The 17,841-nt window shown below is 42.5% G+C and overlaps 1 protein-coding gene across 1 annotated transcript in view; it reads right to left on the bottom strand.

Moving 5' to 3' along the window:
• Window positions 1–4,339: 4,339 nt before the first annotated feature.
• Window positions 4,340–17,841, bottom strand: part of TMEM182 (transmembrane protein 182) — a 63,840-nt gene continuing 50,338 nt past the window's right edge. Inside the window, exon 5 of the mRNA XM_077296658.1 lies at window positions 4,340–4,887. Coding sequence (XP_077152773.1) covers window positions 4,664–4,887 — 224 coding nt within the window. The 3' untranslated portion in view covers window positions 4,340–4,663. The remainder of the gene's footprint in view (window positions 4,888–17,841) is intronic.

Raw genomic sequence — 17,841 nt, 5'->3', positions numbered from 1 at the left:
TAAGAGTGTGAGCACATGCTAGACCTGCCAAAGTTTCCTAGGCGAAGCCACTACATGGAAAAGTCTGCGTTTTTTTGCCTGAAGTGACCTAACTAGCAGTGTTGGCATCTTTTTTGCAGCAGATTGGCCACTGGCATCTTTTTTCTGTAATTTGGGCTATAGCTAGAGAGCGCCTTGCTAGCAGATGCTGCACAAGGAATGAGCACGCTCCTTCTTTAACTGCCTCCAAACCTGGAACCTGTTAAAAGAAGTCACAAAACACTGAACATGTGCACAGCAAGTCAATTTTACATTGCTGTGCATATGTTCATTTTTGTAATGGCTTTGCTGCGCTTTTTCAGGAGGTTTCCAGGCGGAATCTGCCTGAAAAGGATGGTGTGTGCACATACCCTAAGACTATGTGCTCATGGGGTCTTAAGACGCCATCCAGTCGTCGAGTTTTCCCTGGCAAAGCCACTTTAGGAGAACAGCTATCGTTTTCCTGAAGTGGTTTTGGCAGAGGTTTTGCCATAGTTCTTGCAGCAACGCTACCATTTTTCGCTCTATACTCTGAATAATGAACATGTCACTTCTTTTAAATGTTTCAGGCACTTTAAGAACTATGAACGTAGAATTGAATCATTAAAGGAGTTGTCTGGGAATATATTTTATTTATCTTTAGGGTTGCAGATGATGAAAAAACAAACATAGCAATGCTCATCCTTCTCAGGTCCAGGAATGCCTCCCTGCTGCTGTCCTGCTTTTTGTTGTCAAGATGCAGTCCTGATGTGATGACCATAGCGTACATGACTGCTGCAGACAATCACTGGGCTCAGTGACTCATGCTATTTATATCTAAGAAGTACATGCTCGGGAAACAAATAGTTATAACTCGGGTTAATCTCCTATTGATCAGTTTTACCCTGAAAAGAGATGGGACTTAGCCAAGGGGTCTGGCCTTAGAGGGAAACTATCACCAGGTTTTTGCTACCCCTTCTGAGAGCAGCACTATGAGACCCTGATTCCAGAATTTTTTACTTTGATGTGGTCCACACTGCGTTAGTTCCCACTATCTGGTACATAAGCTCAGGAGGTGTGCATCTGACAGCATGCACCCTCACAATGGGTGCTGAGGCATCCGTCCAAACGCTGAATGGCTGCCTATAGTGACATTTCAAGTGTCAGCTTGGTTCGAACATGCAAGGTGAACAAAGCCTTAATTAGCAGATTGCTGCAGTTTTGATAAAATTACCATTTTTTCTGTTGCAGATCTACCATTTCTCTAAATGCTGAGCTCCGTATAAACCTATCCTCACCACCGATCGGCATTTTTCTGTGTACGCTGTGCATTGACAGAAAGCTGATAATCGGTAGTGGTGGTGGGGTATACAGAACTCATGAATATGGAGGACTACATGGCGGAGGTTTATAAATCCTCTGGTGATAATATTCAACGAATATAACGGTGATTTTATCAAAAGCTACAGCAGACCAGTAAAATGACATATTGTTGGAATCAGTGTCTTTGCCTCCATATTATTCTGCTCTCAGATTAGGGCAAATTCCCATTAAGAATCTTTTGTCCTGCTGCAAATGCGCTTGAAGGAGGAGGCTGCTAGTGCAGCTTGGCAGAAGAAAGTGAGGAGAAAGAGGGGAACATGGCTGATCTCCTGTGATATATTTTTCACATATCATGCAATGTATATATTTTTTGTAACTGTAATCAAACACAATATAGCTTCAAATGAGATAAATGAAGAATTTAGATATTTCTCTACAGCTTATGCACTGCTTCTATATTAATTGTTTCTTAAATTAATAAAAAGACTGACAGATAAAGCATGACTAATCATGAGTAACTTGATATGCGGTGAAATAAGTATTTAACACATCATCAATTTTCTAAGTAAATATAAAGGTGCTATTGAAATGAAATTCTCTCCAGATGTTGGTAACAACCCATTCAATCCACACAGGCAAAGAAATCAAACCATAGATGTCCAAAAACATTAATTTATGTGTATTAATGAGAAATGACACAGGGAAAAAGTATTGAACACATGAAGAAAGAGAGGTGCAGAAAGCCATGGAAAGTCATGACACCAACTGTTGCAAAACATGCTGATAGCATTGGTTATAGAAGAATTTCTAAACTCCTGAAGGTTCCAGTGAGCACTGTTGGGGCCATAATCCGAAAAGGAAAGAACATTATTTCACCATAAACCGGTCACAACCAGGTGCTCCCTGCAAGATTTCAGATAGAAGAGTGAAAAGAATTATCAGAAAAGTTGTCCAAAAGCTAAGGACAACCTGTGGATACAGAAAGACCTGGAATTAGAAGGTCCAATTGTTTCAAAGAAAACTATAAGTAATGCACTCAACCTTCATGCCTGTATGCACGCTCACCACGCAAGATTCCATTGCTAAATAAAAAGCTTGTTCGAGCACATTTACAGTTTGTTCAACAACATTTAGACAAGCCTCTGAAATACTGGGAGAATAAAGTCTGGTGAAATGAGACCAAACTTGAACTCTTTGGATGTCATAACACACACCATGTTTGGAGGCCAAAAGGCACTGCATACCACCTCAAAAACGCTGTATCAATGGCGAAGTTTGGAGGTAGGAACATAAAGGTGTGGGGCTGTTTTCCAGCATACAGCACTGACAAACTTCATATGATTGAAGGAAGAATGAATGGCAAATCTACCAATATATTCTTGATAAAAATCTTCTGCCATCTACCAGGATGATGAACATAAATAGACAATAGAAAATTTATGGAAGGAAATAAAGCTCAGAGTTCATAGAAGGAGCCCACAGAACCTTCAGGATTAGAAGAGTGCTTGTGTGTAAAAATGGGGCAAAATCACACCTGAGCAATGCATGTGACTAGTTTCTCCTTCAAGTTGTCATTACCAACAAAGGCTTTTGTACAAAATATTAATTACATTTCAGTAAGCTTGTTCAATACTTTTTTCCTGTGTCATTTCTCATTCTTACACATAACTTAATTTATGGACATCTATGGTTTGATTTTTTTGCCTGTGTGGATTGGATGGGTTGTTATTGACATCTGGTGAGAATTTCATAATTTTATGTCAATAACACCTTTAGAAATATATTTAGTTAGATTATTGTTGACATGTTCAATACTTATTTCATCTGCTGTATCCACCTTCGTTGCATTGCTTAGACATGCATTTGTGAGACAAGCATACAATAAAATGTACCTCCTGTTATGCAGAAAAATGACTGCATTAGGTTGTACAGTAACAGCTTTTTCTAAAACAGTTTTTTACAGATTCAGCCCTTAAGAGCGGCACGACCCATGCTGTTTCCTAAGTTTTCATCTCCAGTGTCATATGTGTCAATGCAATGTGATTGTACAGTGTAGTGGATGGAAACATAGGAGACAACGGCTGGTCGGTGCTTCTATTCATGACAAAAATCACAAAAGCAAGTGATTAAAAAAAAAAACATTATAGTGCACAATCTGGTAGCTGTGCATAGTATGTCTATGGAAGTACTGGAAGTACACTTTAATAGTTAACATCCCCATCTAGTCTACTACCACTTTTGTAACTATCATAAAACAATATTCCTTGTAAATATGACTCAAAATGTAGAAATGCACTTGTGATATACATCAGCTAGACATATATTCAATGACATGTACGGTTATTGCTTTAACTACTTATACCAAGAATGTCCCATATTGTGCAGCTGAGAAAATGCTCTGGACAATCTGGCAGAGAAGCACTATATACGTGAATCATGACTGCTGGCATTGAAACCAAGTGAACAACTGTATTCTATTTAGAGCACAGAAAACTATATTTATGTGAATGATGGTCTGAGAACAAGGAGCAGATGAGAGGATGAAATTACATCCTCTCCTCTTTCCCTATAATGCATTAGACACATTTCAATACTACATTCTGTAACTTAGCTAATATACAATGAGCACTTAAAGCGAACCTGTCACCGGCAAACATGCTGTAAACCTGCAGATATGGGGTTAATCTGCAGGATAATAGCGTTACTAACCTGCACGGCACCTGCATGTCGCTGAATGCTATGGTGGGAAAATGAACCTTATTCTCCTCCGCAGCATTTGGTTTCAGTCACGGGGCGACACCAGTGCTGGTTCAGTCACCGCTCTGAGTATACAGAGAGGCAGCTGTAATCGCGCCCCCAACCCTGACTGACATCCGGCCCTAATGCATAGCCAGTGTCAGTCAGGGTCGGGGGCGCAGCAACAGCCGTCGCTCTATATACTCGAGCGGTGACTGAACCAGTGCCGATGCCGCCGCCGTGACTGGAACCAAATGCTGCTGGCGAGAGTAAAGTTATTTTCTCCCTCAGAGAGTTTGGCTAGGTTTAGGCACCGGGCAGGTTAGTAACCCTATTAACCTGCACATTAAGCCCAGATCTGCAGGTTAATAGCATTTTTCCTGGTGACAGGTTCCCTTTACCTACTGTGATATTTGGTCTTAGGCAGACAACAAATAAAGTTGGAAGTGACTAAACAAAGTACAGTACCAACTGACAAATGCACATAAAAACTTCTAGGAAATGTACTTCCAAAATTGCAAATGATTGGGTCCTCTATTATAAAAGATAACAGAAACTGTGAAGATATTTATATCTGAAACCTTGGAGAAGTCCTAACATGACCAGGTTATTTTGTATGGACAACAATAGTATGCCCGACTAAGAGAAATAGCATTCCTGCCAACAGAGAAAAAAATATCCCAAATGGTGCCAGCATGAAGGACCAGCCATAGCGAATGTCCACAGTGAATCCTGGGCAATCCTCTTGTTTCATGTCCTGGTAACCCCTCACATCGGACACGCTCTGAACCCAGATGACATGCATCACCACCACAAAAGTGAAAAAGATACCTGGAAAAAAAAAAGGAGCTGAATTATTTTGTAATATATTCCTATGTCTCGGGTATGTTATTTGGTTATTAGGTGAGCATAGTCTTTCACATGCAAGTGGTTGTAAATATGATTATTAAAAAAGTTATGAAACGCGTAGTTTCTCTATACAGTTCTAATCATGGAGTCCATATGAAATTATGTTTTGACATTTTCTTCAATAAAGTTCACATTTTCAGCTGGAGCTGGAAAAATCACCTTTTCCTTGGATTTATGCGTTTTGGTCAGAAAGGACTTCCATGCTCCCACATCACATGATCCGATTCGGGTGAGCTGGCTGCATTTTTTCTTTAATAGGATTTCTGGACTTTTGACTGGAGGAAACATTCAGCATGCTATGCTATTCTTGCCATCAAAAATGCCAGAACATGGGCATGGGATTTTTTTCACGTTTCTCTGTGTTCAATGTGGTCTCAGTGTGCAGTCCATTAGAGATGTAGCCTGTGTGCTCAGTGTCGAATTGGGTTGACAAAGGTGCACCAGTAACATTGATTTGATTCTTGGGGCCCACTGTTCAGCTACATGCAAAAATAACCTGACTCTAGTACACAAATTTACTTTTGTAATCTTAATTTGGCTAGCTTGTTTGATGAATGATTAGATTGTACCTACGGTATTTCTGCAAATTGTGAATCAAGTATAAAGCACCACTCATTAGTACTCCTTCATAGGGGCCTACCGGAGGATTTTCTCCTGTTCTACTGTGGGCCAGTCCAAGCTTGTATACTAGTGCACATGAGAGATTTTTCACACAGACCAAATAATCTCAGTATGCAATGAACTGGTCCATTTTATGGACCAGAATATTACAGGCAATAGCATGCAGGACTGTGTATGGTCAAAAACACGGAGCTACACACATACGGTAGCTATACTGCTCCAATAATTTGAGTGCTTGTATGAACTTGACGTTAGATGTCGTCAAACATTTCTAGCCCTCTAAAGTACATGGTTATGCATTGCTTTATAGCCTGTATGGCTGTATAATTGGACATATTTACCATTCGTGAGTATGAAAGCTGGATGACATCTTCGGTGAGGGTTGTAAAGATGACACTGTAGGATGTCACATTACATTATCAAATATACCTGTAATTTTTACTATTACAGAAAGTGTCCAGAGATTGTTTGATATTGTTCTGCAGATTGCTGGAAAGGGTTTGTAGAAATGCCAACTGAAAGTTAAGGTATATTAGAAAACAATATGGACGGATGATAAACTGCATTTATACACTAAATCTCACACATGAAAAGAATAGAGTATCTAAGCGTGCCGCCAGCAGACAAAATGTGTGTTTAGTCATATTTGTGTTATGAAGGACATAAATATGAATGTGTCCGTGAACAACTCTTTGATACAATATTCTTGAAGTTTAATACCATCACTATTAATTAAAATTGATATTTAGAAGAAAGCAATCAACTGTATGTTTTGAACAGACAGTACAGAGGAAGTGTAAAATATTTTGTGTGTGGGGGGGGGTAGAAATCTTTAATTAGAATGGCTTTTAAGTAAATTTTCTTTTCATATGTATTTGCAAGTTTCCTTAAGAAAAAAAATAAAAAAATACATCACTAACAGCAAAGGTTTTCTTCCTGTCAAGCCATCGCTAGTGGAAACATGTCTAATGAGCTGAGACCCCAAAAAGATGTTGACATTTGATTAAAAAGGCCTAAGATGTAAACAGATAATTCATTAATGATCTTTCATGAAATGTTAAAGACTTTAATAAAGTAATGAGAGTGAACTTTAAGTCCTCAGTTTTCAAATCAATGTGTCACTTTCTGCTCTGTTTAGTTTCAAGGCATTTATATTTTATGAGTCTGTAATGTACGTGGTGACATTGGTAAGTTAAGGAAATATTCAAGACAAGCGTTTCTGTTCACTATAAGATCACAAAAAACAACAAATTATAAAATGAAGGTAGAACAAATAAATCAGAAAATAATAGGAGTAAACTCAATAAAACAGCTATCCTCTTTTACTGTCCTTTACAATGGAGTATTTTTATTCCCTCTCTTCAGCCCAACAGTTCTTTTGGTCATCTGTAAAAATTGACAGCCACAAAACATGCAGGAATTTCTAATGTTTGTCAGGCAATCCCCGCATGTTTTGTTGCTGTCTTACAGCAGCAAAATACGCGGGTGCAGGGACTCGAACATGTCCCTCAAGCACCTGCAATACTCCTCGTTTAAGAGAGAATATTAACAAAATACTGAATCCTTTGGAAGAGATTCCGACTCTATGGGAATTTGAGAGAATATACCACTATATGAGTTAATATGAAATGTGAGGCATGCAAAGGAACAGCATAAGCCCATAGACTTACACACTACTGACAAAAGTATTAGCACACCCACAAATTACACCTAGATGATGTGTTAGGACATTTCATTTTAAATCCATAGAGATTAATATGAGCTGGCCCCTCTTTTCAGCTAAAAAATATTCCACTCCTCTGGAAAGACTTTTTACAAGATTTTGGAGTGTATCTGTAGAAATTTTTGCCCACTTATCTAAAATAGCATTGTGAAGTCAGATATTGAGGTTGGATGACAGGAACTGGCTCGCAATCTCCATTCTATTTCATCCCAAAGGTATTATGGGATTGATATTATTATTATTTATTTATATAGCACCATTGATTCAATGGTGCTGTACATGAGAAGGGGTTACATACAAGTTACAGATATCACTTACAGTAAACAAACTAACAATGACAGACTGATACAGAGGGGCGAGGACCCAGCCCTTGCGGGCTTACATTCTTCAGGATTATGGGGAAGGAGACAATAGGTTGAGGGTTGCAGGAACTCCGGCGTTGGTGAGGCAGTAGCTTCAGTAGTGATGAGGAGGCAGCGGGGTCAGTGCAGGCTGTAGGCTTTCCTGAAGAGATGGGTTTTCAGGTTCCGTCTGAAGGATCCAAATGTGGTTGGTAGTCGAACGTGTTGGGGAAAAGAATTCCAGAGGATGGGGGATATTCGTGAGAAGTCTTGGAGGTGATTGGATGAGGAGCGAATAAGTGTGGAGGAGAGAAGGAGGTCTTGGGAGGACCGGAGTTTACGTGAGGGAGAGTAGTTCAAAGATATATGGAGGAGACAGGTTATGGATGGCTTTGTAGGTCAGTATTAGTAATTTGAACTGGATACGCTGAGGGAATGGGAGCCAGTGAAGAGATTTGCAGAGGGGGGAAGCAGAGGAGTAGCGAGGAGAGAGATGAATTAGTCGGGCAGCAGAGTTAAGGATTGACTGGAGAGGTGCAAGGTTGTTAGCAGGGAGGCCACAGAAAAGGATGTTGCAGTAGTCAAGGCGGGAGATGATGAGGGCATGCACAAGCATTTTAGTAGATTGACGGTTGAGTAAAGGACGGATTCTGGAGGTGTTTTTGAGCTGGAGGCAACGGGAGGTGGAAAGAGCTTGGATGTGCGGTTTGAAGGACAGGGCAGAGTCGAAGGTTACTCCGAGGCAGCGGACTTCCGATACGGGGGAAAGCATGATGTCATTGATTGCGATAGATAGGTCAAGTAAGGAAGATCTATGGGATGGAGGAAAGATGATGAGTTCAGATTTGTCCGCATTGAGTATGAGGAAGCGAGAGGAGAAGGAGGATATGGCTGATAGGCACTCTGGGATTCTGGACAGCAGAGCGGTGACGTCTGGGCCAGAGAGGTAGATCTGAGTGTCATCAGCATAGAGGTGGTACTGGAATCCATGGGACTTTCTGAGTTGTCCCAAGCCAAGTGTATAGATTGAGAAGAGTAGGGGTCCTAGAACAGAGCCTTGGGGGACTCCAACAGAGAGAGGATGGGATGAGGAAGTAGTGTGGGAGTGGGAGATGCTGAATGTGCGGTTGGAAAGGTACGAGGAGATCCAGGATAGGGCGAGGTCTTTGATGCCAAAGGAGGAGAAGATCTGTAGTAGGAGGCAGTGGTCAACTGTGTCGAAAGCAGAGGACAGGTCTAGAAGGAGGAGTACAGAGTATTGTCCATTAGCTTTGGCGGTAAATAGGTCATTAGTGATTTTGGTCAGGGCTGTCTCAGTTGAGTGATGGGGCGGAAACCAGATTGTAGATTGTCAAAGAGCAAGTTAGATGAGAGGTGGAAGGAAAGTTCAGAGTGGACGTGCTGCTCCAGGAGGTTTGAAGCGAATGGGAGCAGTGATATTGGGCGATAGCTGGACATGGCAGGTGGATCGAGGGTTGGCTTTTTAAGGATAGGCGTGATTGTGGCATGTTTGTAAGCAGAAGGAAAGGTGCCAGAAGATAATGATAGGTTGAAGAGGTGGGTTAAGGATGGGATAAGTGTGGTGGCGAGGTTGGGGAGGAGGTGGGATGGGATGGGGTCGAGCGCACAGGTGGTGAGGTTCGATTTGGAGAGGAGACAATTAAGCCCCCCTTCGGTGATGTTGGATAGAGAGGTTATGGTGTTTGGGTATTGGTCTGGTATACAAAGGGGTTGTGGTGGTTGAACAATGAAACTTGCCTTGTCTGGTCGATCTTAATTTTAAAGTGTGTGGCAAAGTCCTCAGCAGAGATGAGGGAGGTTGGAGGGGGCAGTGGGGGGCAGAGGAGGGAGTTGAAGGTGAATAACTGTTTGGAGTTGTAGGATAGGGAAGATACGAGGGTTGTGAAGTAGGCCTGTTTAGCAGAGGTGAGAGCAGATTTAAAAGCGAGTGTTGCCTGTTTGAATGCAGTGAAGTCGTCTTGCAGGTGTGTTTTCTTCCAAGGCCGCTCCGCAACCCTGGACACTTGCCGGAGCTTTTTAGTGGTGTTATTGTGCCAAGGTTGTCTATTGATACGTCGCACTCTGCCATGGACGAGAGGGGCAACCGTGTCAGTAGCTGATGCGAGAGTGGCATTGTAGAAAGCAGTGGCAGTGTCTGTGTTGTGGAGTGAGGATATGGATGCCAGTGGTAGGATAGAGTCAGAGAGTGTGTGGGTGTCTAGATGTGCAAGGTTTCTGCGGGGGTGCGCATTTTGCTGGACATGGATGACCGGTGAGGAGGACAGGGATGAGAAGGTGAGCAGATGGTGGTCGGATAGAGGGAGGGGAGGTGGTGAAGTTAGATAGAGAGCAGATATGGGTGAATACCAGGTCTAATGTATGTCCGTCTGTGTGGGTGGCTGCGGAGGACCACTGAGTAAGTCCAAAGGATGAGGTAAGGGACAGAAGTTTGGAGGCTGTTGACTGAAGAGTATCAATGGGGATGTTGAAGTCACCCATGATGATGGTGGGAATGTCAGCAGAGAGAAAGTGAAGAAGCCAGGTGGAGAATTGGTCAATAAAGGCAGTGGCCGGACCTGGAGGTCGGTATAAGATGGCCACTTGGAGGTTGGAGGGAGAGTAGATGCGGACAGAGTGGATTTCAAAAGAGGGGAGGATAAGGGAGGGTAGAGGTGGGATTAGGTTAAAGCTGCAGTTAGAAGAAAGGAGAAGATATAGGGGCTCTGTATAGACCAGTCATGTTCTTCCGCACCAAACTCACCCGAGCAGGTCTTTATGGACCAATCTTTGTGCACTTAAACACAATCAGGAACAGAAAAGGGCCTATTTTTAGGCTGGGGGGTCAATATCCATGGCCCCTTACCAGCCTGAGAATGCCAGCCCCCAGCTGTGACCTTTAGCAAGGCTGGTAGTCAAAAATGGGGGGAACCCCACGTCGTTTTTTAAAATGATTTATTTAAATAGTTTTAAAAAAAACAGTGTGGGGACCCCTCTATTTTTGATAACCAGCCTTGCTGAAGCTGACAGCTGAGGGTTGCATGCCCCCGGCTGTGAGATTTGCCTGGCTGTTATCAAAAATACAGGGGAACCCATGATGTTTTTTTCATTTATTTATTTATAGCCCAGGCGATGGTTGATGAATACCCCCATCAGCCGCTCCTGCTTTCATTGTTATTAGCAGCAGCAGGGATAGGCTGATGGGAGTAATAGTCCCATCAGCCGCAGCCTGCTCTTTTATCACTTAAATGTACCGTAACTCTCATCATTCTCCCCTGCTTGTGCCAATCACCAGCAGAGCAGAGGAGAATGATCAGAGCATGTCACACAGATGACATCCATGTGTGTTATGTGTATGCACATGTGCGTGATGTTTTGTGGCCTGTTCTGACATTAAAAATGGACATATCAGCGTGTTTTGCCCATGGACACACAGTCCGTGGAAACTCACTGACATGTGCACAGACCCATTCACTTTAATAGGAAAATAGTGCTAAGTTCCTCCCTAGTCTCTCTGTATGGCTAAGTAGTACTGTTACAGCCACATATGGGGTATTGCCACATTCAATGTAAAATCTTTGGCTGAAACAAAATTTAGGTGGTAAAAATGTAGTTATTTTGTCTTCACTTCCCAATGGTATAAAATTCTGTGACACACCTGTGGTGTCAATATGACCACTGCATCCCTAGATGAATTAATTGAGAGGTCCAATTCGTAAAATGGGGTAACTTATGGAGGGGTTCTGCTGTTTTGGCACCTCATGGGATCTCCCAGTGGGTTATGGCACCTGTAAACCATAACAGTAAACTCTGGTGCTAATTGCCTTCTGAGCTTTGCACTATGCCTGAAAAATATTTCCCGATTAAATGTAGGGTATTGGCACACTCAGACAAAAACGGACCTCAGTTTGTTATAAAAAAAAATTCCTATTAACCCTAAAAAATTAAAAATTTGGGGCTAAAAAAAACATTTTAGTGGTAGAAATGTAACTTATTCTTTCTTCACCGCTCAGTGGTAAAAAATTCTATGAGGCACATGTGGTGTTAATATGATCACTGCATCTCTAGATGAATTCATTGGGGAGTGTTGTTTGTAAAATGAGCCTCAGGGGCTCTGCCAATGTGACATGGCACCTTCAAACCATTCCAGCAAAATCTGAACTCCAATATGGCATCTCTTCCCTTCTGAGCTTTGCACTGTGCCTCAAAAGTAGTATTCCCCTACATACGAGGTATCGGTGTACTCAAGAAAAATTGCAAAACAACATTTGGGGTCCAATTTATTCTGTTACCCTTAGTTAAATAAAAAATTGGGGTGAAAAATCATTTTTGTGGAAAAAATATGATTTTTTTATTTGTACGGCTCTACGTTATAAACTTCTGTGAAGCACTTGGGGGTTCAAACTGCTCACCACACATCTAGATAAGTTCCTTGGGGGCCTAGTTTCTAAAATGATGTCAATTGTGGGGAGTTTTCACTGTTTAGGTACATCAGGTTCTCTCCAAACGCGACATGGTGTTTGACACGGCGTTTGACACCTTGAGGGGTGAAGTTTTTAGAATGGTGTCACTTTTGGGTATTTTGTATCATGTAAACCCCTCAAAGTGACTTAAAATGTTAAGTGGGCCCTAAGAAAAAAATGGTGTTGCAAAAATGAGAAATTGCTGTTTAACTTTTAACCCTTAACCCTTTAACTTCCTAATAAAAAAACATTTTGGTTCCAAAATTGTGCTGACGTAAAGTAGACATGTGGGAATTGTTACTTATTAAGTATTTTGTGTGACATATCTCTGTGATTTAAGGGCATGAAAATTCAACGTGGAAAATTGTGAAATTTTCAAAATTTTCACCAAATTTCCATTTTTTCACACATAATCGCAGGTAATATCAAAGAAATGTTACCACTGTCATTAAGTACAATATATCATGAAAAAACAGTGCCAGAATCACCAGAATTCATTGAAGTGTTCCAGAGTTATTACCTCATAAAGAGACAGTTGTCAGAATTGTAAAAATTGGCTTGGTCATTAACATGCAAACCACCCTTGGGGGTAAAGGGGTTAAAGAGCTTTTGGGATAATTGTCCAATTACTTGTGGTCCCTTTTACATATTAAAGAGATGTACCGTATTTTCCGGAATATACGACGACTGGGCGTATAAGACGACCCCCAACTTTTCCAGGTAAAATATGAAATCTTCTTAAAAGTCGGGGGTCTTCTTATATGCCGTATGTCGTCTTATAGGGCCGGTGACTAATGTGCCTTTTGGGGTGGGGAGTGGTCCCGATGACGAAGAGAGGGGGCATCTTACAGAAAAGTGTGAGTGGAGTAGCCCCCGTTACCTCATTGCGGCAGCGTGGGGGTCTCTGTGCTGGGGAGCGGCGGCTCCTCATTGCGGTAGCATAGGGTTTCTGTGCTGGGAGCGGCAGCTCCTCTTTGTGCCGTGGGGGCTCTGTGCTGTGGGGCGGTGCATCTTCTTGCAGTGTCGGGGCTCCTCCGGCATCTCCTCAAGGCCCGGAGGCACAGACAGCTCCATTGCAACTATGCGGTGGCCTCCGGGAAAATGGCCGCTGGGTGCGGCGCATGCTCAGATTCAGATCTGGGGAGACGAGATCTGAATCTGAGCATGCGCCGCCCCCAGCGGCCATTTTCCCGGAGGCCACCGCATAGCAGCAATGGAGCTGCCGGTGCCTCCGGGCCTTGAGGAGATGCCGGAGGAGCCCCGACGCTGCAAGAAGATGCACCGCCCCACAGCACAGAGCCCCCACGGCACGAAGAGGAGCTGCCGCTCCCAGCACAGAAACCCTATGCTACCGCAATGAGGAGCCTCCGCTCCCCAGCACAGAGACCCCCACGCTGCCGCAATGAGGTAACAGGGGGCTACTCCACTCACACTTTCCTGTGAGACGCCCCCTCTCTTCGTCATCGGGACCACTCCCCCCCACCCACCATATGCACATTTGTCTGTACCCGGCGTATAAGACGACCCCCAACTTTTAAGAAGATTTTGAGGGGTTAAAAAGTCTTCTTATACGCTGGAAAATATGGTAATTCCTAAACCCGTACTCCAATTAGGATGTGAGTACCCTTAAATTAAAGTTGAGATTCTGCACTATAATATACAGTATATATTGATTATATATCTGTATCTTGAATATGTTTTGGTAAACAGCTAAAATGCCAAAACTTGTGTCTCTGTCCAAATATTTCTGGACTTAACTGCATAGGAGTGCTGTACAACAGGAAACTTGTGCAGAGCAGTAGTACAGCAGTGTGTATGAGGCATGAAGTAAACTAGCTTGCATTTCTGATCTCTTAGAAAAATGTCTACAGATGACAGTGGTGAAAAAGAATAAAAAGAGGAGTGAGTACAATGCTTTGTCATCTGGATGACAGGACATTAGTGCAGTCAGCTAAAAACAGACGTAGATGACAGAGGAAGTGATAGGCACACGTGTAAATTATACACAGAGACAGGTGTGTGAATGTAGCTACTGATACTGGTTTAAACAGAATGTAATGCCAGTTTTTGGACAACATACACTATTGAATCTCTAGTAATGTTCTTTATATTAAGTAAAATATGTACAAATAAATCACATTGAATGGGGTCAGAATTGGCTTAATTTTAGCTCCTTCAGAATAGGCATAAATTAAAGAACTGTTATCCCACAGGGGAAGGATATGAAAATTGCTTTCAGAATAGAATAGCATTTGAACTTGAGCAGAATTGCAAAATTTTCCTAGTTAAAAAAATAAACGGGTGTCGAAAGCATGTGTATAGAGATCCATGTAATCAACTTAACCTCTTTCTGACCTCGGACGGGATAGTACGTCCGAGGTCAGAACCCGCGCTTTGATGCGGCCTCCGGCGGTGAGCCCGCATCAAAGCCAAGACATGTCAGCTGTTTTGAAAGCTGACATGTGCCCGCAATAGTGGCGGGTGAAATCACGATTCACCCGCTGCTATTAACTAGTTAAATGCCGCTGTAAAACGCTGACAGCGGCATTTAACCAGCGCTTCCGGCCGGGCGGCCGGAAATGAGCGAATCGCCGAACCCCGTCACATGATCGGGGGTCAGCGATGCTTCTGTATAGTAACCATAGAGGTCCTTGAGACTGTCCTTGATTACTGTCTATGGGAAATGATGTCACCACCTCCACCATGCGCATAAACAACGCAAACGAATGCCAAAATGCATTTAAACACATGCACATGCAGCTTTTTTTTCGTCATGCGTAAGATGATGCGGAGTAAAACTGCAGCATCTGCATGCGTTTTGGCATGCATTTGTGCATGCAGATGATGCGCTGTGCACAGAAATGCTAATGTGAACCTAGCCTTAGTCCCAGGCATGTACTGTTATAATACTGCATGTGTACTGACGTGAGAGTATGTTACAGAGCATCTCAACACAATGACTTAAAGTTAATTAAGCAGATAATTAGACATCATTGTTGTCACTTGCCAGTTGCCTTTTTTTAATATGTCATCAGTGTCCTGGTAATTAGATGCACCACCAAGGGGGTGATCCATATGTAATTTAAGGAGATTCAAGAAACCAGTCAATGTCACATTGCAGACAACATTCTGACATTGCTCCAGTTAATCTAACATGAAATCTTGAAACAACTTTACAAATAGTTTTATTTTTAAAGGGAACCTGCACATGGGTCTGTATAGGAGTTATGTGCACAAACCAGTGTAATACTTAAAGGGAACCTGTCACCCCCCCCAGGCGTTTTTAACTAAAAGAGCCACCTTGTGCAGCAGTAATGCTGCATTCTGACAAGGTGGCTCTTTTAGTTCTGGGTGCTGTAACTGCCGAAATAATCAGTTTTGCAATTTGTCCAAAATACCTTGTCTTCAGTCCTGGAGGCAGGCCTTTCCCCCCTGCTGCAGACGCCACACAGCCGTCACTCAAATCTTCTTGGCCCGGGCGCCGCCTCCTCAGCACTGTTTTGAAATGAGCCGGCGCCTGCGCTCTTTTCTCCTGCCTTGGGCAGGGGGGGGAAAGGCCTGCCTCCTTGACTGAAAAGCATTTATAATGTCCCTTTTTCCTATGCTAATGAGGGCTTTGACTATTCAAATGGGCATCAGTTTCCCTTGACTAGTCATCCCTCTTTCCATGTCATTACTCCCTTGTGGGCATGATAACACAATTTGAAAAAGCAGGCATCATCCCAGCTAATGCAAATCTCGCGCATGCGTGCCACTTATTTCGGCAGCATCACTGTGTCTCTGAAGTCGAGTGTACACTTCCCAGTTTCAGAGGTTCTTGCCACCACCACAGGCAAGAACAAGGCTACGTGCCAGGTTTATTCATTTCTGGGGCGGCTGAGGGCTGATGTTGGTAGCCTGAGGGGGGCAATATCTCTGACCCTATCCCAAGCTATTAAAGGGAAGGTACTGCATTTGTAGATCATTAATAAATCAATGTAATGTAGCATAACATGCTGTTATAACCAAGTTTTGATTGCATTTGAAAAACATTTTGTATAGGTGTTTAAAGAAGGCACTGGGGGCTGACATCTTGCTTTCACAGTAGCAGCACAACACTTTCAGTGTCATAATACGGCACCCCATGGTCATAGGAGATAACAGATGGTCTCCGACCCTATCTATTGTAATAGAACTGTCACTGCTGTGAACTGGTCACCCCTCTGTGGGCTGCACAATTCACAGTAGTGGGAGTGTTCTGCTGCCTTATTCATGGAGCCCTCAGATCTGCTAACATAAGCGGTAATGCTTCTAGAAGAACAGATCCTAGATTGACAGGAGTAAAATGTAGGAGAAAAGCAGGGGCAGAGTATCAGAGACTGCAAAGACATCAAGGAGGAACAGTGTACCATTAGCATTATCGGACCAGGAGCTGTCAGCTGCTCAGCAGGAGTTGTGATTTATCCCTCAGTAAGATAAGAAGGAGCTGCAGATATGCAGTGAATGGCCAGACATTGTGGAGGGGGAGGTGAGAGAATCATGTAATCTGGGTGAGAGAGACATATAAAGACTGATGGGAGAGAGAGATACAGTAACTACTGGTGATAGCAGATCACAGGGAAATCACCCACAAAATGGCACTGCCCTGTGATGCTACTCTTCATTCTGCCCCAGGGATACTAGAACACCCAAAAGGGGAGGGAAATGGTGATGTCAGCTGTTACTGCCAAGCTAACAGTACAGCTGGTAAGCTTCTCCCCAGGTGCCGTCAGCTGAATAAACTCCCATCACTGTGTCCTGGTCACGTTGATCTCAGTGCGACCAGGAGACAATTATAAGAGCTGCCTTCAGCAGCTGGCCAGTGTCTTGGATTACCACAAACTGCACCACCTGTTCCCAGGCACTGGTACACGTAACGCTGATTACACAAGGATGTCGTCTTTGTGTCATTAGTGTGCACGTATGCAGCAGGCATTTCGTCCGTGCTGTGCAAAAGAAACTGACATGCCTGCAGGTTTTTCACACGGACACATGGTTCTTGTGAAAAACCTGACATGTGCGCAACACCATTGAATACAGTGGGTGTGCATATGCTCGTATTTGCGATCCTTAAAAAACTGACCACATGCGGACACTAGAAAATGACTTTTGAAGAAGGCCTAAAACACAGCCTGTGGCTGGGCTTCAAAGGAGACCATGATTTTTATTATATCATCAATACTGTGGTACTGCTGCATACAGCAGAAGCAATCAGACGATCATAGGTTCAAGTTCCCTAAGCAGAGTAATAAATACAGTGAAAAATAAAAAAAGTTTTAAAAATTGACAAAAAATAAAAAATAAAAGTTCAACTCACCCCTCTTTTGCCCGTTAAAAGTAAAGATAACACAAAACAAACAAATACATATATGTGGTATCATGATCTGAAAAGTCTGATCTATCAAAATACAGTATAAAAATAAGTGATACAATTCGTAAACATTGGAAGCAAAAAAAATCAAAAACGTCAAAATTAAATTTTTTGGTTGCTGCAGTAACACCAAAAAAAAATGCTGTAACAAGTGAATAAAATGGCACATGTATCCCAAAATGGTATTAAAAAAATGTAGTCTTTCTCCACAAAAATAAGCCCTCATACAGTTGAATCAGCCTAAAAATGAAAACGTTATGGTCTCGGAAAATGGCAAGACAACTCTCCCCCCAAATTTTTTTTCCAAAACTCCTGACTTTTTTTTCAACTAAAAAATAATTT

Source organism: Ranitomeya variabilis, chromosome 3, assembly GCF_051348905.1.
Source record: "Ranitomeya variabilis isolate aRanVar5 chromosome 3, aRanVar5.hap1, whole genome shotgun sequence".
NCBI classification, from domain to species: Eukaryota; Metazoa; Chordata; class Amphibia; order Anura; family Dendrobatidae; genus Ranitomeya; species Ranitomeya variabilis.
The sequence above is the reverse complement of the archived record's forward strand: the minus strand, read 5'-3'. Positions and strand labels throughout refer to the sequence as shown.